General features: G+C 44.4%; 2 protein-coding genes across 6 annotated transcripts; both read left to right on the plus strand.

Moving 5' to 3' along the window:
* The first annotated feature begins 247 nt into the window (after positions 1-247).
* On the plus strand, positions 248-13,895 carry LOC110089082 (uncharacterized). 4 transcript variants are annotated; one of them, XR_013538495.1, is made up of 7 exons: positions 248-335; positions 3,313-4,235; positions 6,464-7,578; positions 9,237-9,354; positions 10,839-11,504; positions 12,139-12,296; positions 13,540-13,895. XR_013538495.1 is itself a non-coding variant. In XM_020811861.3 (7 exons), exons 2-7 carry the CDS (start codon positions 3,623-3,625, stop codon positions 13,546-13,548), a joined length of 2,646 nt encoding a protein of 881 aa, XP_020667520.3. In that variant the 5' UTR covers positions 248-335; positions 3,313-3,622; the 3' UTR covers positions 13,549-13,895. The 4 variants fall into 4 exon arrangements, 3 of the variants coding, with proteins under 3 accessions (XP_020667520.3, XP_020667522.3, XP_078236383.1); XM_020811861.3 differs by having other exon boundaries at positions 10,872-11,504; XM_020811863.3 differs by having other exon boundaries at positions 6,482-7,578; positions 10,872-11,504.
* Positions 13,896-15,227: 1,332 nt separating this feature from the next.
* On the plus strand, positions 15,228-21,476 carry LOC110089086 (uncharacterized). 2 transcript variants are annotated; one of them, XM_020811879.3, is made up of 3 exons: positions 15,228-15,470; positions 17,983-18,934; positions 19,654-21,476. In XM_020811879.3, the coding sequence occupies exon 2, from the start codon at positions 18,076-18,078 to the stop codon at positions 18,901-18,903; it is 828 nt and encodes a 275-aa protein (XP_020667538.3). In that variant the 5' UTR covers positions 15,228-15,470; positions 17,983-18,075; the 3' UTR covers positions 18,904-18,934; positions 19,654-21,476. The 2 variants fall into 2 exon arrangements, with proteins under 2 accessions (XP_020667538.3, XP_020667539.3); XM_020811880.3 differs by lacking the exon at positions 15,228-15,470 and adding an exon at positions 15,528-15,579.
* Positions 21,477-25,059: the final 3,583 nt, after the last annotated feature.

A 25,059-nucleotide genomic window follows, 5' to 3' on the forward strand; every position in this document is an offset into this window, starting at 1 on the left:
CAGCTTCTGAACCCGAGGCGCAGATTCCGCACCGCCGACTTCTTCTCTGATTGACAAGCGCGCCAAGCGAACCGCGGCGCCTCTTGCCTCTGATTGACAGGAGCGCTCGGCCACGCCCATCCCCGGTCCTTGTCCTCCTGCAAGAACGAGTAGCCGGGAGGAAGAGAATTCCATCCCGAGATCCCGCCCCGCGTCCCTTTTTTCCCTGGCTTGAGTGACAGCAGGACGAGTCAATGATTCCCTCCCGAGCGGAGCCCTAGGCTTTCCCTATTGGCTGCGTCGTCCGGGTCCTAAGCCGGAGTGGCTCCTCCCACCTTATGGTGGTTTAACTGCAGGTAGGTCGGGAGGTGGAATTTTGGTGCCCCGGAGCGGGGGTGGGGGGAGGGAGTTCCTTTCCCGAGGGGGGTGGATGGGGGGGCTCACGAGAGCGGGAAGGAGGCCGGCTGAGGTAACTTTTACCTCAGGAAACGGCGAAGGGCCGAAGAGGGAGGCGGTGTGGGGCCGTGGGTTCGAGGGAGGGACTGCTTGGCCTTATTGGTCTCCCCTCCCTCCGAGGGCGAACGGTCCCTATTTGCCCTTCATCCAAGAGCATCTCTCCTGTTTCTTCAGAGACCCCATTTACTTAGATGAGGGTGCTTTCAGGCCTGATACACACACACACACACACCTCCCACCCCACTCCACACATATATTTGAAACACGATTAGGGTTGCCAAGTGGCCAGGGGATGGTTGGGCTAAGGGAGAATTTTGCCTTTGCCCGCTCTTATTCTCTATATAGCCTCCTTCGGCCAGAAGTAAAAGGTGACCATTTTGGTGCTTGCTAGATGTCACACTTCTGTTAAAGGGACATCTGAGTTGACAGCTTGAGCTCTGTATCTATTTATCTTGACACTTACCAGAGTGACCGACAAACAGAAATATTTCAGATTCCTATGGCAGAAACCAAACTGTTTTGCTTAAATACCTCTGTCTGCCAGTCACTCTTATAAGTGGTCAGATATTTATTAACTGCATCCCTCAAATGGATCCAAGGAAGCCTTGAGTGAGGTGCTGTTTGGTTCTCGCTATCTGTCTGTCTATATGTATACTTAAAAACGTTTGGCCAGAATCCTATTGATGTGCACTTAAAGTTTGCTTAAATTGCTATGCTAGTTGCCTAGTTGATGGGGTGTAGAGCTAAATCTCAGTCCCATGCCTGACTGTGCAGCCCTGGTACCTTACCAATTAGCCATAAATACCCTGTTTCCCTGAAAATAAGACCTAACCTGAAAATAAGTCCTAGTAGGATTTTTCAGGATGCTCGTAATATAAGACCTAGCCCCAAAATAAGCCCTAGTTAAGTGAAACCCCACCCTCCACCATTGTGTGGCAACCAAAAGAAAATGACATGACAGTATTTGAATAAATGTAGATTATTGTACATGAAAAAAATAAAACATCCTCCGAAAATAAACCCTAATGCGTTTCTTGGAGCAAAAATTAATATAAGACCCTGTCTTATTTTCGGGGAAACACGGTAGCCACAGTAAGTCACTCAAACTTTGCACAAATGCCAGTAGGAATCTGTTTGTTTGTGACAGTGATCTCAAGACTTATCACCAAAAAAGTCAGTATGCCATGTGGGGCTCTCTCACACACACCTAACCATTTTAGCTTCACAACAACCCTGTTAGGTTAAGAGACAATGACATGTTAGCTTGCGAGCCAGTGACAATACCCCAGCAAGCTTCATGACTGAGTGGGGATTAAGTGATGTATTTTCCCAGTCCTAGACTAACACTAAATATGTTGGCATGTTCATGTTGGACTTTATGTGTGGGATCCCAATAATGTGTCTGACCATTTTCATGCATGCTATTAAAAGTCTGTAATTCTGGACAGGCATATATGGAAATAAAACCTGTAGACACAATCAAATCTAGTTCTGAATCAGCATATGAGAGGACAGATGGATGACTTTAATTCTATGAATGCTTACTTGTAAGTAACTCTAGAACTCATTTCTGAGGAAGCTACAGTGGAATCTGACTATAGTATGCACATGTCATCCAAGAAGTTTCCAGAGGGGTGGGAGGGGGCATTACTTTACATACATCAGTCCCCTTTGTATACACCGTTTCTGCTAGATGGATGAACGTACATTTACTATAATGTACAGGGCTTTTCAGACTCCAGCATTTTTATTTTGCTTGAAGTGTTATAGGGATAATGCAAAAATTAATCCCAAATTTCCATCTTAGAATTACAGTTCCAAATTAGGAGCCTCGTGGCGCAGTGGTTAAAACGCTGTACTGCAGCTAAAACTGTGCTCACGACCTGGGGTTCAAATCCCAGGTAGCCGGCTCAAGGTTGACTCAGCCTTCCATCCTTCCGAGGTCGGTAAAATGAGTACCCAGCTTGCTGGGGGGGCAATGTGTAGCCTGTATAATTAAATTGTAAACCGCCCAGAGAGTGCTTGTAGCGCTATGGGGCGGTATATAAGTCCAATAAATAAATAAAATAAAATAAATAAATATGCTGTATTCTCTTGGATGGTTCACTGTGAGGAGGGCTAGGGCTCTTCATCTTTCAGGAGGTTTGTTGCTGGTGGTGGTAATGTGTGTGTATGTTTAGAGAGTCAGTGTGGCATAACGCATGAACTTTCAGCTGGAAGGACTGAATCTGGAAATGGATTGCACTAATCTCTGTTAAATTGCACCTGTGGTGTCAACCTCAATTTTTGTTTAGACCTCCATTTTAAAACCCACGGAATGAAAAAAAGTATTTATTAAAATCCCCCCCTTTTTTTTTCATAAATGCTGTCTTCCCTTTTCATCTGAAAATAGAATGAAATAGTTGGGATGGGGACTACCTGGTAGTACAATCTCCTGCTTGATAAGAATTCAAAGATACAGTTCAGATTTTTTTTGACTTTTGAATTTGAGTCTGTTTAGTCTGACTACTGGTTACTCTCTCTCAGACTAAACATCTCTCACATGATTCTTTTGAAACAAAAATAGGGAAAATTCTCATGTAACCTACCCTGTTTGAACGAGTAGTATATAAATATATATACCTACTGTTCCAACCATCATTTAGCTATTGTTCCAGTCATCAGTATCATCATTTAAGCACCTGGGCATCTTTTTAGGGCACTGATCAGAGACACTCATATCTTTTTGGTTTTATTTTTTTTAATGACAGGCATACTACAGTTTATTTGACCTCTGTGAGCCCATGTGGTTTCACTTTCCTGAAACTCAGTATATATACAAAGGTTTTCTTGTTGCATTAAATAATACTTTTTCTAAACTGAGCTTCGTTCCCACAGGAGAAGCAATTCTTTACTTACCTTTTCTGAGTGAGCTGGTGATCTGCATCTGGTATGAGTGGAAAGATGTAACTATTGTGGCTGCTCTGAGTTCAGAATCCTGGTTTTGAAGGCTGCATGGTCTACACCTGTGATATGAATGACATATGGAGGTGGATCAAGCATCACCCAAAAGGCATTCTCGTCATGGATTGTGAACCCTGACTTTCATCACATTTAAATGTCCTTACCCTGTATCTGGGTTGCGAATATTTGAAGTCCTGTAAGCCTTCTGGTTTATTAACATTCACAACAGAAGTTTCTGGTTTCCATGATAACAATGAGGCGTGATAGGCCACAAGAGCGGGCCGCCAGCTGGCCAGCAGAGCACATCAAAGTGCTCCTTGCCCTATGGACTGAGGCAGCAGTCACTCACGATCTTAGCTCCCACGGGAGGAACCGTGCAGTGTATGATGGCATTTCTCAGCGCCTGGCAGAAATGGGTATTTACCGAACTGGGGACCAGTGCAGGGAGAAAATGAAAGGCCTGAAAGTGGCTTACCGCAAAGCGAAAGAAAATAACTCAGTGGGGCGGCCACCCATCAAGTGTCCATTCTATGATGAGATTGACCAGATAATGACACAGTACATAAACTGCAGACCAGGCTTTTCTTCAGAGGTTGGTGAGGGATCTGGTGTCACTGCAGACAGACAGGAGGGCCTCCCCCTCTCTGAGCCCTGGGGAGCACAGTCCAGCATCTCTGAGCGTTGGGGGTCCCAGGCCTCTGGGCACTGGCTGTCACAGACTGCTGCCTCGGAAAGCCAAGGTACTGATGAATTCAGCTATGCCCAAGCAGAGTCTCAGGATGCATTTGGGGAGATCCAAGTCATTCCAGTTCAGGTGAAGGAAGAGGAATCAGAAGATGAAATATCACCTGAGCTGGGTAAGATCCCTTTTTCATTTTGCCTGATTTTGTATCAGCAGAAATCCTACTGAAGGAAACCTCAAGTGGGACTGATGTAATGAGCCTTTTGATTGTGAAGTGCTGGCTTAATTTGAACATTTAACTGGGGCTTTAGCCTTCTAGGTCCCTAATTCACATTTGTTTCTATCTCTGATATCCACATATGTCTCAAGGACTGCCTCCTCTTAAGAATACTCTCTAGGTGTCTTGCAACATCTGCTGTCTTTGTCCCCTTATATCACAGTCTTTATGCCTAACATGAAATCAATCTTTGCTGTCTCCTAATCAAATAACCTCAGTATAAATTCTAGTCTTGCACAGAAGGCATGTCTATTATACCAGCAGCTCTCTCGACATACTGTATTGATGTTCACTTCAGCTAAGACCTACATCATTTTGGGCATCTTTGTGTTTATATAATATACTGTTTATTTCTGACCTGCCCTTAAGCCTTCTTGAGTCAGTTTGTGCCAGGGTGAGCAACCTTCAGACTCTTGGAGTCTTAATTTGGTCCCTCCGCTGAACCTTAATAGCTAGATCTGAGGAAACAGGCAAGCCTCTCCATACATATTCAGCATAAATCACAAAAATCTATTTGTGCTATCCATCACTCTTCCATTGCTGGCATAAATTGGGACCTGCCCCCCCCCAAAAAAAACAACCCTTTGTTATTGTTTCATTATTGTTACTGCCATTGCTTACTGTTGTTTTCCTGTAAATCACCCAGAGATCTATTATTAGGTTCTGATCTACCCTCTTCCCACTCCCTGCTTATGCAATGAAATCTAGTACAATAAGTCTTGCAAAATTAACATTGACAACTAGTTACAGGAATAAAATAACCAACTAACCCAGAAATACATCATACATATTTACAGCTAGAAAGCATCAATAATCCAGTAAAAGACAGATTTCGAAAAGCCCAAGAAACAAATTGGTCTTCATAGCTTTCCTAGTATCTGAATTGTGTGGCCTGATGGACTCCAGGTGGCAGTAATTCCCAAACCATGGAGCCATTACAGAAAAGGTGCTCCCTGTCTCATATGCTATCCTAACCTTTCGTGTCTAGTTGCACTGGCCACGTGACCATGGAAAGTGTCTACAGACAAGTGATGGCTCTACAGCTTGGAAAGGGGCATGAGTACCGCTCCCTAGAGTCAGACATGACTGGACAATTGTCATGCGGGACCTTTACCTTTTTTAACCTTTCAAAGGCAGGCAAGTAGGAAAGGCCTTTCTTGTGAACCTTAAAATATAGGTAAACTCATAAAGGTAAAGGAGGTCCATCAAGTAATGTAGACCCCAAAGTGTTTAAAGTTTTAAATGTTAAAATCAGGACTTTAAATTGCAGCAGATCACCTAGTCCCCCACTAATACTCAGGGCTGGCATTCTGCAGTGCATTCATAGGTTTGCTTTCTGTATCATGAATTAATATTTCTATCTCTGGCCATACAAATAAATTTCAACAAGAGGCAACCCCTTTCCAGTTCCAGCTGCTAAAAGCCAATTGAGACATTTAGAAGTAAAGACAAGTACTATATGTGTCATAGGGACGTGGTGGCGCTGCGGGCTAAACCACAGAAGCCTGTGCTGCAGGGTCAGAAGACCAAGTAGTCATAAGATCGAATCCACACAACGGAGTGAGCTCCCGTTGCTTGTCCCAGCTCCCGCCAACCTAGCAGTTCGAAAGCATGCAAATGCCAGTAGATAAATAGGGACCACCTCGGTGGGAAGGTAACAGTGTTCCGTGTCTAAGTCGCACTGGCCATGTGACCACGGAAGATTGTCTTCGGACAAAATGCTGGCTCTATGGCCTGGAAAAGGGGGATGAGCACCGTCCCCTAGAGTCGGACACGACTGGACAAAAATTGTCAAGGGGAACCTTTACCTTTACTTATATGTGTCATAGCTGTAGCATACAGGTCTGAGCTGTTATGGGCTTGAATGCCCACTGAAAGCAAAATGTCAGTATCCTTTTCTAGGTTTTCTGTGTGGGTAAGTGAGAAATATGCCTTCTTACTTGCATTCTGAAGCAATTTTAAACCTGTGAAGATTATACTAATTTGTTTTTGGTTCAGTTTGAATCTGTTCTTATTCCTTATGCACTGGGATTGTTGAGGTTGTCCCTGTTTGAAAATATCCTGAATATATATGCACTGTTACCTTTCTCTGGCTGGTCACTGTTGGCATTTTGATTTCATTATAGATGTGTCCTCTCCTATAGTTATGGAAACACAACCTGCACCAAGACATCTCATTTCTATGCTTGACCAACGCCCCCACCTTCGAACCCGGAAGCAAAAAGCACAGGGAGATTCCAGTTACCAAAGGAACTCTGGCCAGAAATGTAATCGTTCACATCAGCTGGAACTGCAGAGAATACAGAGGCATGTTGCTAGCCAAGCAGAGGAGAAGCAGAGCCTTGCTGAGTTCATTCATCATGACAAAGAGATGCGCCGGGAAGATAGGGAGTTCCAGGCCCAGCTCTTTGAGAAGCTTTTTCAGAAACAAACTGAGCTTGTTCAAGCGCTGACTCAGAGACCTCCTGCCAGTCCTACGTCCACTGCCTGTACTAATCCTCTACACACGTTTTATGTGTCCACAAAGCCTGCAGGTGGGGCAGCTGCCACAGGTCCTGGCTCACAACTACAGGCTTTGCTTGAGCAGATAATGCAAGCTGAAGGATCTGGGAAAGGATTAACCAGACTTCCAGTGAAAGAAGCACTTGGAGGAACAGTGAAGGTACCCCCTGAAGTGCAGTATTGGACTGCTGAAGAAATATTGAGGTGGCTTCTGTCTCAACAGACTCCTGGAGATCAGTGCCAAGAGGTGCTGACAGGCCCAGTACCCCCTTCTGTTGTGGGACACATGGGAACAGTTGGAAAGGGTGAGAATCCAGAAGCCCAGATCTCTGTTTTGAATCCATTGTGTGATTCCTATCAGAGTTTGGGACAACAGAATAAAGGTCACCTTCATGGCAAGGCTCAGCAACTCTATGATAGCAGTTGCACTAAAACAGTGGAAACAGACACAGATGTAGAGACACAGCGCCAGACTTTTAGACAGTTCCGCTACCAGGATGCCCAAGGACCTGGGGAGGTTTACAGATACCTGTGGCGTCTTTCTCACCAGTGGCTGAGGCCAGAAATTCGAACCAAAGAGCAGATCATGGAACTACTCGTTGTTGAACAGTTTTTAAGTATCCTCCCTGAAGAGATCCAGACCTTGGTACGTGAATGCCAGCCAGAAAATGGCAAGGAGGCTGTAGCCCTGGCAGAGAGGTTCCAGCTTCACTTTGAGTCCAAGCGTCAACGGGACCGGGTAAGATCTTATTGAAAATTATTTGTTTGGAGTGAGTGAAATAGATGCAAAATCTCATTTATGTTTATGCTTGATCTAGGGACTGCAGACTTTTAGAAGCTGCATCTACTTTCAGTGGAAAATGCTAGCCCCCATTATAAAGGAAAAAGGAACAGAAACCCTGAGGCATTGGACAGGAAACTTTGCAAAGGACAGAAGCCAGACCTGCAACTCCATTTAGTCTTTTTGGTTTTGGTAGATTCTGCATAGCCATTCAAACGTAATGGCTTGAACTGTTTCTCTCTTTTAAAAAAAAAAAATCTTGGTTACAAAACATATTCTGAGCAACATTTTAATACAGGTAGAACATATACTTCTAAATTTTTTTGCAAAAAGTATCTGGTAGTATTATTGGTTTTTCAAAAACATTGGCCAAATTATATGAGCCCCGTACCACAGTAGTTACTGTATTTTTCCATGTATAAGATGCCCCCACGTATAAGACCCCTCTCCCCATTTTTCCAATCCAAAATTAAGAAATCTAAGTGGGGCTTAGCAAGTGGAGGGGGAAAGGGATCAAAGCGCTGTAGGATTGCTTTGATCCCTGCTTTCCCCTCCACTTGCTAAACCCCGCGGGACTTAGCAAAAGGAGGGGGAAAGGGATCAAAGCAATCCCGCAGCTGCACAATTGCTTTGATCCCTTTTCCCCTCGTGCAGCTGTGGGATTCCTTTAATCCATTTCCCCCTCCATTTGTTTTTGTTCTCTCCTCAACTTACTTCCATGTATAAGACAACGCTAAATTTTTAGTCTAAAGATTTTAGACAAAAGTATCGTCTTATACACAGAAACATATGGTAAATTGTAGTACTGCAGTCAGGCCCCTGCTTATGACCTGAGCTTGATTATAATGTATTCAGGTTGACTCAGCCCTCCAAGGTTGTAAAATGAGTACCTAGTGGCAGGTGGGGGGAGTTGTTTCTGAGTTGTACAACAATGAATGCCTTCACTAACTCAACTTGTGGCAGCTCTCTAACGAGATTTACACCAACTACTTTACACAAGTGAATATAACTACAGTGGTGCCCTGCTTGACGACGGAATCGCTTAACGAGTTTTTTGTGATTGCTATAGCGATCACAAAACAATGGTTTCACTGGGGTTTTTTAGCTTCACAATGATTTGGACCCTGCTTCGCGAACCGATTGTTTGCTAGACGATGATTAAAAACAGCTGTTTGGCTGTTTGCAAAATGGCTCCCTGCTGTTTTCCGGACCTATTTTCGCTACACAGGCATCGCAAAATGGCCGCCCTATGGAGGATCTTCACTGGACGAGCAGGTATTTCCCCCAATGGAACGCATTGACCGGTTTTCAATGCATTCCAGTGGGTTTTTTCCTCCGCTTGATGACGATTTCGCTGCACAGCGATTTTGCTGGAATGCATTATCGTCGTCAAGCGGGGCACCACTGTAGTGGTATTTTAGCCATTTAGAATTAGACAGTGTCCTCAAAGGGACTAGAATTTTAAATTCTTGGCAACAAGCAGCACGTTCAAATCTGCTGGATTCATCCATGACCCAACAATAGCAAAGAACAATTTCTGTGTCTTAGTGAAGCTGAAGAGCTTTTAACTTGAGCAGCAGATGATGAATGCAGATGTGGCATTCTTCTAATTTCAGAAACAAGTGATATCTGATGATACAAGGGCAGATTCTCCCCAGGAAGAATTTGATGATGATCGGAGACAACCTTGCAACAAAGACAGTGAAGGAAACACTAGGATAACTGGTATACTTGGTAAGGATTTGCTTATTCCATTACATTAAGTCTTCCATATGACAATTGGACCTCTTCACTGATCTCTCCAGGTTTACTTGCTGTAGTCCTCATTTGGAAAAATCAAGCAAGTTTAGTGCATCTCCCTTTATGTCTCACTCCTGTTGTTTTCAATTGTATATCTTAAAATCTATACAACATCATTTTTCCTTTGCTTACTTCTGGCAAGAGGAACCCCATTCTAATATCTCTGGAACAAGATCTTAAAGAATTTAAATATAGTTTGTTTGACCCATTATTTTTTTGTTTGTGGACCTGGAATAATTTTATGTGAAATCTCACCACCCTCTTTAGATTGGTATACTTGACACCACTACAGAATAGATCAACATTCACTTAATCTCATTTAGGTCTAAGGACACATGGAATAGCACTTCTAATATAGCCACACAGGTGGATGAGATCAAAAGTGTTGGAATGCTTTTTCCTTGGGAGAGCAAGCCGGCATCCTCCCTTTTATGCTTCCACCAACAGCTGGATACCCTTCTTTTCAGGCAGGCTTTTAACAATCATGATTGAATTCCTGAATGCCTTTTAAAGTTAACATAGTTTTTAATGTTTACTCACAAAATGTTTACTCACAAAATATGATTATTCAATCATATTTTAATTAGCATATAATTTAATTGTTTTTTAATGTTTAACTTATGCTTTTATTTCTATTCTTTTAATATTTTGAGCCATCTTGAGTACCCTTACCAGGAGAAAGGTGGACTATAAATAAAACAAACAAATAAAATAAAAAATAAATGAATAAACAAATAAAAGGCAAGTTAGTCCAATTCCTTCTTCTAAGAAAGACCACACATATATTCCAAACTGCAGTTGGTCAGTTGCTCTGCAAAGGACCAAAACCCAAAATGACTCCAGATGATTCATGCACATTGGTCAAACCTCAAACAGCGTCACTAGCCTAATATTTGGGGAACTGTTCCTGCATGATCCTAAAATGAGCAGTCAGACCAACATGATCAGAACCCTAACTTATCCTAAGGGAAATGTTACTCAATGTTTTTAGGTGTGGTAAGAGCAGACTTTTTTTTGCAGAACTCAACACAGAACAAGAATAGTGATTGAAAAGTGCGCACTTAGTACAATATTTTAGTTCTTTTGGGGTATTGTAATAAGCGCCCCTGTTTTAATAAATCTTGAAGAACTCAGTTTCTTTCAGTCTCTGGTTTTGATCCGCAAAGGGAATAATTAGGACCTACTTGGAGTATTAGAGAGGAAGATGGAAGAGTGTCAAGCGTAATATTGAAAATTATTTGTGCTGTATCAAAACTCTTCCGCTGGATTTCTGTTTTCAGGTAGTTTAAAGTAGGAAGGCATGAGCCTCCAGGGATGAACGGAACCCTGCTAAATATGTGGGCCTGGAACTCAGATATTCTGATTTCCAGTTTAGGGCCTTAACCACAAGCCCATCTGTTATTTTTGTATCTTGGCAGGTCTCTCAAGATAAACTTATTCTCCATCTTCAGGTACAGAAGCTCACCTCCGGCTGAGGAAGAGACCAAAGTCAGGTCTGAGGGAACGGACTGTGGCCAAACAGGATGGAGACCACGGAGAAGCAGCAACAAAGCAAAGAAAACTAGATAAAAGTTTAAAGGAGCAGGAGATGACAGAGGCTGGGGAGAAATCAAAACAAACACCAAACTCGGTGCCAGGAAAGCAAACTGGGAAAGTAAAGGGGCAGGGAAGATCTATTCCAGGATGTAATGCTACTGTTGTTGGGCAGAGCCAGGTTGAGGGGGGAGCCAAAGTGGAGGGCAGCGGCAGAGTTTCAGAAATTCTAAATGGGGTACCCTCTTCCAATACATTGAGCAGCCAGAAGGCACTAGATGGGCTTGGTCAATCGCGGTTGGCTTTAAATAAGGATGTCACTGCATCCGGCCAACAGCATAATAATGATGGTCAGCTGTCTCCTGAGGTTGATAGACCATCACTTAGTGACAGCATTGACATTTTACTGGATTCTCCCTGGAGTGGAAATGGCAGCGGTGACATAACTCATGATGGGCCACCTGGTTCAAGGATGCTGCCACCCTGTGCCAGTTGCACCATGTTGAAGACTGAGCTAGACGCTGTACGTGAAGAACTCAGGCTAACTCAAGGTAACTATGTAGGCACAAGTGGGGAGTATCTAATGACATAGATTGCTTTTTGGTTTTACATTTGGAGAACAATGGTTTGAATAAGAAAACTTCCAGAATCCATGGAGGTTCTCCATATGAATCAGGATGTTGATTTTCTAGGGTCCCTGCTCATAGTAGAGACTTTCTTCTAACTTATCACTGATCTCATGGATTGTTCATGTTTACTTATCCTACTTAGCAAGTGTGTTTTATTATTTTCATTTTAGATTTGCTTAGTGTTGGGCATACAACATTGAGCAGTACATACTACAAGAGAGCAGTATGATAGAAGACACAAGAGAGATGTGAGCAGTAACAGAACAGAAAGCTAGAGTGATGAGAGAAGGCATAATTTGGGATAAAGAGCTTTACATAAAAGCTCTGGATTTTGAAAAATTGATCCAGAAGGCCAGTGCATCAATATAAGGCAGTGTGTGTGAGAGGAGCGGGATACATCATAAGAATCGGAGAGAAATTACTGACTGAAGAAACATGACAAAATGAAAGATTCCAGAATATTACAAGGATTGTTACAGTACTGGTGCTCTCTTGCTATCACATTATGGTTGTGGCCAGCGCCTTATTTTAATTTCCTTTCTTATCATTTGTACAGCTTCCACTTTGTATGGGCTAAGTGGTGCCTCTTTACGAGATTTATCAGAGGCTCTTGGCACTGTTGTGCATATCCTCAGCAGCAGGAAGTCGTCAGCAAAAAATGCATCCCAGAATGTTGCTGAAATCTCTAGTAGGCCAACATGGCAAGAGAGAAATGTAAGTTTACCCTCTGTGCTTAAACAAAACTGTTTCTTCTATATTATCTACCTCTTTTCTTTCTTCAAAAATGGGGATGTTGTTATACCTTTTCGCACACGACTGGTAAATAGAGCATATAGCAAGGCTTCAGGAATACAGTCGTGGCCCACATAACAATTACCCCGTATTACGACGAATCCGCTTCACGACAATGTTTTTGTGATTGCAATTGCGACTGCAAAACAATGTTTTAAATGTGTTTTTGTTTTGTTTTGTTTTGTTTTTTGTTTTGTTTTGTTTTGTTTGCGAAGATCGGTTTCCTGTTTCGGGAACCGATTCTTCGCATTACGACGATCAAAACAGCTGATCGTCGGGTTTTCAAAATGGGTCCCCGCTGTGTTTTTGGACGGATTCCTTACTATACAGGCACCTAAAATGGCTGCCATATGGAGGATCTTCGCTGGACAGTGAATTTTTAGCTCATTGGAACGCATTGTTGTTGCTGTTTAGTCATTTAGTCATGTCCGACTCTTTGTGACCCCATGGACCAGAGCACGCCAGGCCCTCCTGTCTTCCACTGCCTCCTGGAGTTGGGTCAAATTCATGTTGGTCGCTTCGATGACACTGTCCAACCATCTCATCCTCTGTCGTCCCCTTCTCCTCTTGCCTTCACACTTTCCCAACATCAGGGTCTTTTCCAGAGAGTCTTCTCTTCTCATGAGATGGCCAAAGTACTGGAAAACTGCAGGATGAGGAGGGAGTCTTTAACTACTGTTTGAGCTCTGATGAGCTCTTTGTTTGAAAGCATTTTTGCTGTTAGAATTACTTAAACTAATGGCCTCTAAGCCCTGTTTAGAGAGCACTTGAGAAAAATTCGCAAACCAGGATTTTATTGTGGGGTCAGACATTTGTTCTATTAAACACATCTTGGGTCATTGTCATTGCATATCTGGCATAGCTTAATCCAATAGTTAAAAATTCTAAGAAGACATACATTGTATACAGCTACCAAACCAAGTTCTGCTCTAATGGCATAAGCGGGCGAACTTCTTGGTACACCCAAGATTCCCCTTATAAATTTGTTCTGAACTTTTTCAATTTTCTTCTTAATATCCAGTTCTCATATTTCTGCACCAAAGATTAGTGTTGGCAATACTTTCCCTTAAATACTTTTATAACTGTTTGGAGGGAGCTGGGATATTTGAATGGACTATAGACGTAGATTTTGCTTGGTTACTAATAGTGTTCATCCTTTCCTTAGCATTTCTGAAATGTGAGAGGACCTGCACTTGATTCAGCATCAAGAAATTCAGCAGCAATACGTAACACTAGGATGAGGACATGACTTGAAAAGGAAGGAAAAATGCCCTCAGCTCTTGGTTGTCTGAGACTTGTAACTGACCTTGCTACATCCATACCCTGCCCCACTAGAACATCATGTTTAATTACTCTGGCTACAGATGGCTCTGGGGCTGATGCTCTTTGCCTGCTGTAGTGAAGGTATTGTCATTACTGTGTCTTTTTCATGTTATCCTAGGTTTTGTTTGTTTGTTTTTATACAGTAGTAGCTCTTTCTTCCCTTTCCTGCTTAGATCAAAATAAAGCAACTGGGAATGATTCTGTGTACTCTTTTCGGGGAAATCAAGAGGATGCGTGTGATGATTTCATTGCTGCACGTCCCTGGGGAGATGGAGAGTCTTCATTAAGGCATGAACATTCTTGTATGAAAGCTGTGATCATCCTCCAAAAGAAATCTTGGGCTAGACAAAGGTCTGGAGATTGTACTGTCTGCTTTTATATAAGGTTGAAAAAAAGCCCATGCATTTTGTTGAATTGCAGTACAGCATTATTGTACTTTTACCACCGATGGGAATTAAGACTCCAATAGCATCTGTTGGACCACACTTTGCCTACTACACCCTAGAAACTGAGAACTGCAGGCACCAAGCAGAACCTTTTTAAGCTCTGCTCTTCACCTTTAAAACAGGATCCCCTGCAACTGTGGAGTATATTCTAGGCTGCACTCTTAGAGCAATACAGTACTGAGTATTGCTCATACACCCTGGAAGCATTGTCAGTGCACAACCTGAAAAATGTAGGAATTCTTTATCAGGTTTGTCAGCATGGAAAAGGTCCTTCAAAATAGAAAATAAACACTGCAGTCCTTTGTGTCTACTATTCAGAATTTAGCTCAAGTGAGTACAGAACTGCAGTCTTTGAAGAACCACCTGAATGAGCTGCACTGTAGTTGTATATAAAATTCCAGCAGCCAAGTTCGCGCTGTGCTGAAAAGCAATAACGAGTAGGGTTGAGTTCATCGTGATACAGTGTTGTTAATATGCAACAGCTTCCGATGGGCCAAAGAGTTTAATAACAGTAATGATAATATTGTAGATCTAAACTCCTAGAATGTTAAGTCTTTGAGAATACATTGTCGTAGAATGGTTTGGATGTCCAAGACAGGAGACACATGACTAATTACCGCAAGTATTATATGTGAATACTAAAATCAACATTTAATCTCGGCAAGAGAAGTTTAACGGGTTTCAAGGAAGCTGAAGTACAAGGATCTTAGAAACCCTGGAAAGCAAAGCGTTCCCGTAGGTTCCAATGAGGAGACCGATCGTCGGCCGCAGCTAGCCCGCCTTCGAGCTGCCAAGGAGCGCCGCTTCTCCCCGGGGCCTTCACCCTCCTGGCACCGGAGCTTTCTACAGAAGCGGGAGCCTCGTCGACGATCGGGCGCGGACGGAGAGCCCCTCTCAGGCTCTGCTTTCCGGGCGCCAGAGGGCACAAACTCAGCAGCGTCTCTATTATCGGGCCTCGCCGGCAGAAAGAAGCCTTCATCCCCCCACCCCAAAAAACCCCTCTTCTGCCCCGCGAACCGGACGTATCGCGAGAGAGTCGCGAAGAAGCGCGCCCGTTATTGCGGGAACCCTCAGAAGAGCGCTTCGAGCCCGCAGTTGCGCCACAAAAGGCGGCCAAACCGGGAAGGGGGGGTGCGGCAGCTCCCCTCATGGGAGTCGGTGCGAGAATTGTGAAGAAACCGAGTCTCTCTGGCCTGGCGGAGGTTGCTTGGTTACCAATTGAACCCTGACCCTCCACCTTGGGCGTGCCTTCCTGCTCCCGGAAGTAGCTCAAGAAGTTCCGGGGGGCGGGATCGGAGGTTCTTAAGTAGGCCCTGACGAGACCCAGGTAGGTGCTGCTCCTGCTGAGGGGGAAGTCGGGGGGGAGGGGGGGCTTGGCTTGGCTTGGCTTGGCGGTTTCTCTCAACACATGCTCTGTTTCTCCGAAGTATAGACGGGTGGGTCCTTCTTTACGCTTCTGGTGACTGGCCATTCGGTTTGAATCCGAATAAGGAAGTCTGTTAGGGGGAGTTTGAATCAGAACCGGGATGCTCCCCCTGAAGAGCTGAAGGCGGGTCCCTTCAGGCGTTTCATCCTTGACGTGCAACATTCGTCTTCACCCCCACTACTTTCCTTTAATTTCGAAGGAGCGCAAGCGAGCCTAACCCCCCCCCCCGTGCATCGTTTTTGCCCCGCGAGGCCGGAACCGCCTTCGGGGCTCTCGGCGGAGGGGGCCGCGAAAGGTGGTTCCTGAGGTGGGGGCGTGCGTGGCGTCGGCGAGGCCGGGCCCTTTTCCCGTCCGGGAGGGTCGCTGGCCCCTGACCTCTTCTGAAGGGGGGGGGAGCCGGCTAAGGGGACCCCACAGGGGGAGCGAAAAGAGCAGGCAAGGCCTCGCCGGGCTGTCCTGTGCCCAGTCGCGAGCGGGGGGGGGGGGTGGAGGTGGGAAGGCGGGAAAACCACGGTTTGCTCATTGGTGGGAGACTTTAGTTCTGTCGGGCAGGAACTCTGATAAACCGGAGCCGTCTTCATCCCGCTCCTAATCGGTGTCCTTTGGCAGAAAAGCGGGCAGATCAGTGAGGGGGTTGTTTACCTGCTGCCAAGTAGCCTCCCACTCTTGGGGACCCTATGAATCGCCAAAAGGTCTTGCCCTCAACTGCCCTGCTCAGCACTTGTAAATTCAAGCCTGTGGTTTCTTTTAAGCAGTTACTCCATCTGGTATTTGGTCTTCCTCTTTTCCTACTGCCTTCCACCTTTCCCAGTATTACTGCCGCCTTATCGTGAGCCCCTCCCCCCCCGTCGCTTGTCCCAGCTCATGCCAACCTAGCGGTTCAAAAGCATGCAAAATGCAAAAATGCGAGTAGATAAATAGGTACCACCTCAGTGGGAAGGTAAACAACGTTTCGTGTCTAGTCGGGCTGGCCTCGTGACCACGGAGGATTGTCTGCGGACAAATGCTGGCTCTGTGGGTTGGAAACGGAGATGAGCACCGTCGCCTAGAGTCGGACCTGACTGGACAAATTGTTAAGGGGAACCTTTACGTATTGAGTGCCCAACGTAGGACAGCTTCCCTTTCAGCAGTTTCAAAATGTTGAATGAAGGATTGTTAATAAACAAATGCAAGGCAGTAATGCTGTGTCCTGTTGTAGACATGGAGATTAATGCATGCATTGTAACAAAGGGCTGTGGTTCTGTGGCTAAGGCAAGCGATAAAAGTTTAGCTTTTGGATGAATTCTTATGATGAAGTATAAGGCCACGGGGAATAAAAATGCAAAAAATACTGGCACTGACCATTTCGTTGCTGTGCACAGTCAAGATTTAATTAGGTGTAATTTTTTTGTGCATCAGCTTGGGAAAAACTCCATTAAACGCTTGGTAGGCATTCTTGAGAAGGATGTAGGAATCTGACCACAGTATTTTTCTATTGATTCTTCCCTCTTTTTTTTGTTGAGGGTTTCTGTCTGTTTAATTTCTGTCTAGTTGCGGAAGTACTTCTTGAAAAATGATATGTGTAGTAAGAGGTCACTGTTTTCAAAACTATATGTATGCATTTATAATATGATGTAAAACAATTGGAAACAATTACATTACAGTTACAACTGTAGACAAAAATACTGGCTGTAAATCCTGTAAATATTTGTATGCAGATAAGCTCAACTGGATGCAGTGGGATTTTCTTCTGAGTAAGCCTGCGTTATTGCTATTTTAAGGCACTAAAACGGATCTTGTCTGGAGCAGTAGTTTGACAGGATCTCAGAGCAAGTTCTTCCCCTCACTTCAGTTACTTCAGGTTTTTTTTAAGTGGAGATAGTGGGATTTGAGCCTAAGACATTCTATATGGAAAGCAATCATACTAAGCTACAGGCTCTTTTAATATCTCTCTATTTTTGGAGCTTGACTTGTGTGGAAAGGCTTTTTCTTTGTCTTATAATAATATTGTGCCATCAAGTCAATTCTGATTTATGACAACCCTTTCCAGGGTGTTCTAGATAGAGAATACTTAGAAGTGGTTTACCATACCCTTCTTCTGAGGGTGCCCTGGGACTGTGCAACTTGCCCAAGGGCACATAGGCTGGTTCTACTCACAGGAGGTGCAGTGGGGAATTGAATTCCCGACTTCTGGCTCTGTAACCAGATACCTAAACCACTCGGCTATCCAGCTAGCATTAAAGATATATCATTCCTCCTCTGTGAGTGGGGTACCTATCTATGTGCCAGGGCTTGCCTTATTTTGGAAAAACTGCCCATTCTTTACTCCCCTCTTGAACACGCTTGTGGGCTTTGTGGTTCTCAAAAGTAAGTTTTTGAGGGTCTGAATGTAAATGGTCTGTATTTTCAAAGCTTCACTTTTCCCTTCCTGCAGAATTTTGTTGAAGGAGAGCAAAATCTCAGAATCTGCTGAGGAGGCCTGTGTTCCCCTGAATACCTTAACACAGGTGGAAGCTTGGCAGGAAGAATGGCAACCAAGGTGCAAGAACAGAGTCTGGAGGCTTCCTGCTCTGACCCTGTGGAGGAGAGGGAACCAGGTAGTGACATTGGAGCCGAGCATCCGGACTTGGATAGAAGCGAGCCCGGCCCATCCAGCAAATGTTCAGGAGCCAAACGTTCAGAGATGCCGACCCAGCCTGTGACCCAGTGTTCTGCTGCAAATTTGCAGGTGAAACAGGAAGAGAAGCCAGAGACTGAACAGCCTGCCGTGGTGGCTCGTTCTGCCGAAGTTACGGCGCCTGTTCCTGCACCAGCACTAGGAGAAGGGAAAGGGGCCAAACGGATGATGGAGGATGATGCCGATGGCTTTAAGGAAATGCCAGATGTCTGCCAGGAGGCCAGGGAGTCTGGAAGAGCAATGGTTCTGCCAGATCTCTTTGGGGAGGCTCACCAAGCTTATACCAGCCAGGGCGGAGGCTGTGCCAAGGTGGAGCAAGCAGTCCCCTGCCTTTCCAACATGGGCTCTGAAAACCAGCGCAAGCGCTTCCGAGGGTTTGCGTACAAAGAGACTGAGGGCCCGCAGGTGGCCTACGAGCGGCTCCAGGAGCTCTTGTTCCAGTGGCTGAAACCCGAAGCCCGCAGCAAGGAAGAGATCGTGGAGCAGCTGGTCCTTGAGCAATTCCTGAACCTCCTCCCCGAGGATGTCCAGCACTGGGTCCGGGAGCGTCATCCTGAGAATGGTGATGAGGCCGTTGCCCTGGCGGAAGACTACCAGTTTCTGCACCCTGAGCCTGGCAGACGGCCGTACCCAGAGAGGACAAGGCAGAGGGCATCAGCAAGGAGTTGGCTGCGCTGAACTGTGGGCCAATGGGCAGGGATGGTTATCAGTAAGTAAGAGGAAAGGAACTATTACTGTGTCACAGCAAGGATAGACCGCTGTGGCCCTCCAGATGTATTAGGCTCATGACTTCCATCAGCTCTAGGCAACATAGCCAATGCTGAAGACTTACAGGAGCTGCAGTCCAAAACTATCAGGAGAATCATTGTCGCCTATCTGAGTGCTAGGCCAAATATTCCTTGAGAGTCTGGTAGCAGCACCATGAGAATATTCCTACCACTTTGGAATTTGTACCATATTTGGAGCTAAGTTGTAGTGATTTCAATAATAACAATAATAGCAATTGTGTGCAGCCAGGACATTTCTGGGTTTTTCAGGTAGGGCATACTCAGAGGGGGTTTACCATTTCCTTCTTCTAGGAAAGTCCTGGCACTGCAGTTTGCCCAAGGGTACATAGGCTGGCTGTTCTGGAGGCACAGTGGGCAATTCAACTCCCAACCTCAAGCTCCTCAGCCAGATGCCTAACTCACTGAGTGATCTAGCCAGCTGGAGTGATTTTAGGCATCTGCTTTACTCGTGTGCCACATTCTCTTTATCTAGTTCTTTATGTGTGTAATGGCCTTGCATTTCTTTATTTCCACCTGGCAGTATTGCTTTGAATTTGAATTCTTGAGCATCTTTTCCTGCAGTTCAGTGGGAGAGCACAAACGGGAAATCTATTGCTCATTCCTCTCCTGTTTCTGACAAGTTCTTGTTTGTCATTTACAGATGGAGAGAATCAAAGACCTAGTTATCTACCAAGCTGGAGAGAAACCTAGATGGGCAAGAGGAATCTGAGAATCCGGAACCATGGCATACATCTGCTTTACACAACCTTTACATTTTTCTTCCCTGCTTAAGGCCATTACCTGGAAGGAAGCCTACACCTCATCTGTTGGATGTGTGCTTGTGAGGATGTATGTGCCTGTGTATGTATGCGTGAGAAAAAGCTGACAAAGCCATGCTTGATCCTTGCTGCAGCCTATAGAGAGTGAACTGGAGCAAGAATAAGGCATGGTCTGGAAAGAGCTTCAGGTCTTTGTAAAAGTTTGTGTATGTGTGAGAGAGAAAAAAACAACTGAAAGTGAGGAAAGACTAGCATGACATGTGTATGTACATTTTTCTAGGATGCAAAAAAAGGAGGGTCTTGTAACCATGGGAATAAATACTCTATTCCAGCTTAGCTGTGATCTGGGGGATCTGCTAGCTTTCTATAGTCCCCAAGTGTGAATTATGCAGAGCTTGGGAAAAGGTGTGTTTGTGGGTAGTTGGCAACAACTCCCAGGATTCCCCAGTGGTCCTCCTCACTGTGGGATTCTGGAAGCTGTAATCTAAAAAATGTAATTGTTCCCAAGCTTTGGGGTTACGTTTCTCTGTTATCCCTAGAGGTGTGTAAGCCCATCTCATCCTGCCACTCAACTTCCATGCATTTGCCAAGAAAACTGAATATTGGTTTCTCCTTTTCCCTGTATTCAGCGCTGTGCCTCATAGTTTCCAAGAAATCACTGCCCTTTCTGGGGAATCTGTGTGTTTTGGCAGGGAAACCCCCAGAACATCACTTGGGTGTCACCCTGAGATAGGTCTGTTGGGGGAATAACACATCAGCAACCCTTCTGCCACAGCCCTGCCTCTTCAACAAACTCATCAGTTTGTCCAGCCAAGCCAGCTTGGTATGCAGTAGCTCCATGGCATTGGGGGACTGCAGATGGTTCCACACTATGTGGGTTTGTGTAATTACACAGCTGTCCTGGCATTCTGTTCCCAGGGAGTTTCAGCATCCTGTGGAGAAAAAGACCCCCTGCAACTTACTGCGCCTTCTTTATACCTGTTAGTCGGAAGACTTGTTACATGTATAGGCCAGCCAACTTGGTTATGGAGCCTTGCAGGCCCGAGCTCAGAAATGTTACATTTTGGCACTATAATTGCCAGGGCACTCAGCCGGCATGCTCCATGGCCATGTTGCCCCATACTGGCTGGGAGATTCTTGGAGTTGCGCAAGGGGAAAAATACTTCTCCAAGATTGGGGGGGAGGAAAAGTATTTTAAATAGCAGCTAAACCATATTCTTAACATGTGAGATCACATCTACCTTTATGATGAGATGCGTCTTCCTCCTGGCCTTTTACTTATCAGAAGGCCTGCTGCAATGACCAACATCCTTATTCACAGCATCCTCTCTCCCTGCTTGTTACTGTTGTTTAACGTTTTGTCAGTTTCTTGGAGAGGAGTTGAAACCTCCGATTCTGATTTGAAAGCCATCAAGATCTGATGAGTCAAGAACTTTGGGATGTTTCAGATGGGACTTCTGAAAGGGTGCTGGGGGAATAGGATGGAAGAAGCTCTTCTATCCCCTTCCTCCATTCTGCCCCCTGTTTATGCTAGTGTCTCAAACTTCTCATAGAAACTTAAGCTTTTGAAATTCTTTAGTGACCTGATGTGATGTATACTCTTGCCTTGTATCAGATGGTTGCATCTTTGGCTCTGCTTTATTTGTGTAATACTTCTGGTGTGTATCTGTGGATGAGCACATGGAATAAAAGGTCTTTTCCCCCATGCATGGGTCCTGTGTCTTCTGATGCAGAGCTTCTTTTTCTGTTTCTTTCCCAATTGCCTTCCCTTCCCCTACCCCCAAAATTCAAAGCAAAAAAGGAAGTTTGTGACCATGTAAGCTGCCAGTTATTGAATTGGTGGCCTCTTAATGAAGCAAAGCTGTGGAATTATGGATTTTTGCCTTCCCGAAATAACCTGTGGCCCCAGTGGCTTGGAAACCCTTGGAGATTCTTTGGAATGGTTAAGAGCCATGTCAGATAATGTACACTTTCCCTGCCTGTACTTTTAAATGGAGATATGAAGACCTACTGCTGTTTGGGCAGAAATTACAATATACTGTATTGGCCAAAATCAAAGCAAAAAGTGCTGCTTATATAGTGCTTCAAGCACTCTCTGGGCGGTTTACAAGTTAATTGTGCAGGCTACACTGTTGCTTGGCCTAGTAAATCACACTAGAGCACCACTGAATCTGAGGATTTGGTGAGTCAACTCCGTAGATCCCATTGATTCAAATGGACTGCAACTTAATTTGGCATTGTAAATTGCATTTGAAATCAGCCCATTTCAATCTGAAATGTATGGAGGAGTTGATTCATTCAATTTCCATTGACTCGGTGGGTCAACTGTAGTGTTACTACACTAAGCAACAGGATTTTGGCCATTGCACTCTGTGGAATTTCTCTAATGGTTCTCTTTTTTAAGGGAACATTATTGGCATTTCTTTCCTCTAGACATTTACTTTCCTCACTTTCTCCTGGTTGATTTTTCAGGATGTTGGGGGCTTTCAGGATTGGAGACTTCCCTTTTAATGTTCCCTGTAAATATTCCCTGCATCTAAAAAGAAGATTGGACCAGTGACTGAGCAGGAAAGCATTAGGATCGCACTGGTTGGGAAGCCAGTGGTGATTGGATCACAGATCATCCCCTCCAGTTATGGATATGTAAAAAGGAACAAGGCAAGAGCTGTATTTGCCATGGGGGCTAGTGAAAAATTAACCAAGACAGTTGATCAGCTGAGATAATTTTTAATCATGAGACCATAGTAGATTTTCTTACAACCTTGTGCACTCTGTCTGCTCCAGTTCACGTTCTGTTTATTTGTTCATCGGCTTTCTTCCAGAGAGCCTTGCCAGATCAGGCCAAAAGTTCGTCTAGTCCTACATGATGTTTCTCGTAGCAGGAAAAAGATAACTTTCGCAAGCTGAACCTAAAGAAAACAGTCTTCCCCAGCTGTCTCGTTCACCTTCCATTCCCAGCAACCAACATTGAGGCGATAACATGCTTTTGAATGTAGCGGAATACCTGGATCACATTGTTGGTTTATCTGGCCCAATATTATCAAATGACTGGTAGTAGCTTCCAAGGGTTCCATCAGGATTCTTTCTTACCCCTAGCAGGAGTTCCCTGATTGTCTTCCATCAGCACAGTATCTAGAGCTGAGCCTCTGGTCATGTGCCATCCATGTTAGGTTGATTCCAACCTAATGGCAACTCTTAAGGAGTCCTCTCTCAATGCCACCTCAGTAAGTTTCAGTGACTGAGTATGGATTTGAACCTCGGTGTTCTGAGTCTTGGCCTCAGATCCATCCACTACACCAGTGGTTCTTAACCTTTTTGAAAGAAACACCCCCTTGAGCCATTGAGGAAGTTATCATCGCCCCCCTCCCTGCGGTGATGATATTTATTTATTTATTTGTTTATTTATTTAAGACACTTAAATCCAATGACCCCTGAAAATAAAATTAAATTCTAAGAAAATGAAATGCCCCCCAAAAAGTAACATTTAATGATTTAGTTGCAAGTGAATTTTAAGACGCAAAAAGAAATATAAAAAGGGCCATAAAAACAAATTCAGGAACTAAAAATTTCAAGACAAAAAGTCTGAAACTAAATTAAAATTGGAGGAAAATACTATATATTCATGCACAATGTAAAAAGGCTGCAGCCATCTTCACAGCTTTGGCTTGCTCCAGCGCCCCCCTACTGCCCCCCTTCTGCTCTAGCGCCCCCACACCGCCCCTTTTCGTTCTACCGCCCCCCTGAAAAATGAAATCGCCCCCTGGGGGGCATTATCGCCCACGTTAAGAACCACTGCATTACATACCTCTGTTCTTGCACACCCACTGCTTCAAGTGCTCCTGTTGCCTCTCAATTTTTAGAAGCTTCTTCATTACAATTTACTGCATTGCTTCCTTTTCTTAAGCATTCTTAGCTTCTGCAGGCGGTATAGGATCAGTGCAGATTGCATGGGATGTTGCATTCCGTTACAGTGGCTTCCTCTCATTGTCGTTTACTAACGATAAATACATACCTTATGATTTTATTGTTCAGCTCCCAGCATTTCTCACCGTGGGCTATGCTGGCTGATGGGAATTGTTGCCCCAACATCTACAGGGCAACACATTTCCCACACTTGATCTAGTCCTTCCCGTACCATGTGCATATTCCTTTGATATCTTTTAAGACATCCTCCACCATCAGAGGTGATATAATTAGTAAATCCCTCCCAACACATACATTTTTTTTTTAAAGTAGCGTTTCCAAACTAGAAAATCTTTGAAAGTCTTGCCATAACTTTACCTCCCCAAGGATTTCCTTTAACTTTGTAATTAGATCATCACTGAATGCTGTTCTTCATCTTGCCAGCTGCGGTTCTGTCCCTTGCCATCCAGGCTGTGACAGCAAACAGCTATTTTCTCACTGTTTGACATACCTCTTAACCTGCCTCTCAGAATTGGCTTGTTGCTTCTTTCGAATGTTGCCACTGGAGAGATAATTTTGTTTCCTGTCATTACTAATTGCAAGTCGGAACTGTTGTCTTTTTAATGGTGTGCTGGGATGTCTTGAACCTCTGGTGCATTAATCTATTGCATTCAAAATCAATTCCACAGTGATCTAGCAAGATCAATTTATAATTTGGGTGATGTTGTTTTAGCATTAGGCTGAAATGTATAGCAGCAACTTTTTCTGGTACAGTATTAAGAATACAGTACAAGGTTTTTGACAAGGATATCCCAAACCTGCCTGTTCATGGCATGTGTTGTTCTTGTTATTGCTGCTGTTATGTGCCGTCAAGTCACTTCTGGCTTTTGGCAACCTTATGAATGAGCAACCTCCCAAATGTCCTGCTCAGCTCTTGTAATGTTCAAGCCTGTGGTTCCTCGGTCCATCTCATATTTGGTCCTCCTCCTTTTCCTGCTGTCTTCCACCTTTCCCACCATTATTGTCTTTCCCAAAGAATTCTGACTTCTCATAATGTGCCCAAAGTAGGACAGCCTCAGTTTTAACTGTTTTGCCTCCAGAGATAGTTCAGGCTGGATTTGATCTAAGACCCACTTGTTTATCTTTCTGGCAGTCCAGGGCATCTGCAAAGCTCTCCTCCAGCACCACATTTTATTCCCAGGTTTGCCAAGTGAAAAATTTCAGCCAGATTTCTTTTCTTTCTTATTTCACTGTGGGAGGTAGGAGGCGAATTTTGAAAAGTAGAGGAGAGGAAGGTTTAAGCCATCCCCTGGCCCTGGTGTGTTGGTTCTGACTGAGATCAAGGCTTTCACTGAATGGAATGGAAATGATTCTTGAACTGTGTT

Source organism: Pogona vitticeps, chromosome 9 (genome assembly GCF_051106095.1).
Source record: "Pogona vitticeps strain Pit_001003342236 chromosome 9, PviZW2.1, whole genome shotgun sequence".
Lineage (NCBI taxonomy): Eukaryota > Metazoa > Chordata > Lepidosauria > Squamata > Agamidae > Pogona > Pogona vitticeps.

Excerpts from the sequence above, each read along its gene's own strand:
- LOC110089086 (XM_020811879.3), top strand. The coding sequence starts at position 18,076 with ATGGCAACCAAGGTGCAAGAACAGAGTCTGGAGGCTTCCTGCTCTGAC.
- LOC110089082 (XM_020811861.3), top strand. The coding sequence starts at position 3,623 with ATGATAACAATGAGGCGTGATAGGCCACAAGAGCGGGCCGCCAGCTGG. Across the intron at positions 4,236-6,463 it reads TGAAATATCACCTGAGCTGG|ATGTGTCCTCTCCTATAGTT; the intron begins GTAAGATCCCTT and ends ATTTCATTATAG. Across the intron at positions 9,355-10,871 it reads TAGGATAACTGGTATACTTG|GTACAGAAGCTCACCTCCGG; the intron begins GTAAGGATTTGC and ends CTCCATCTTCAG.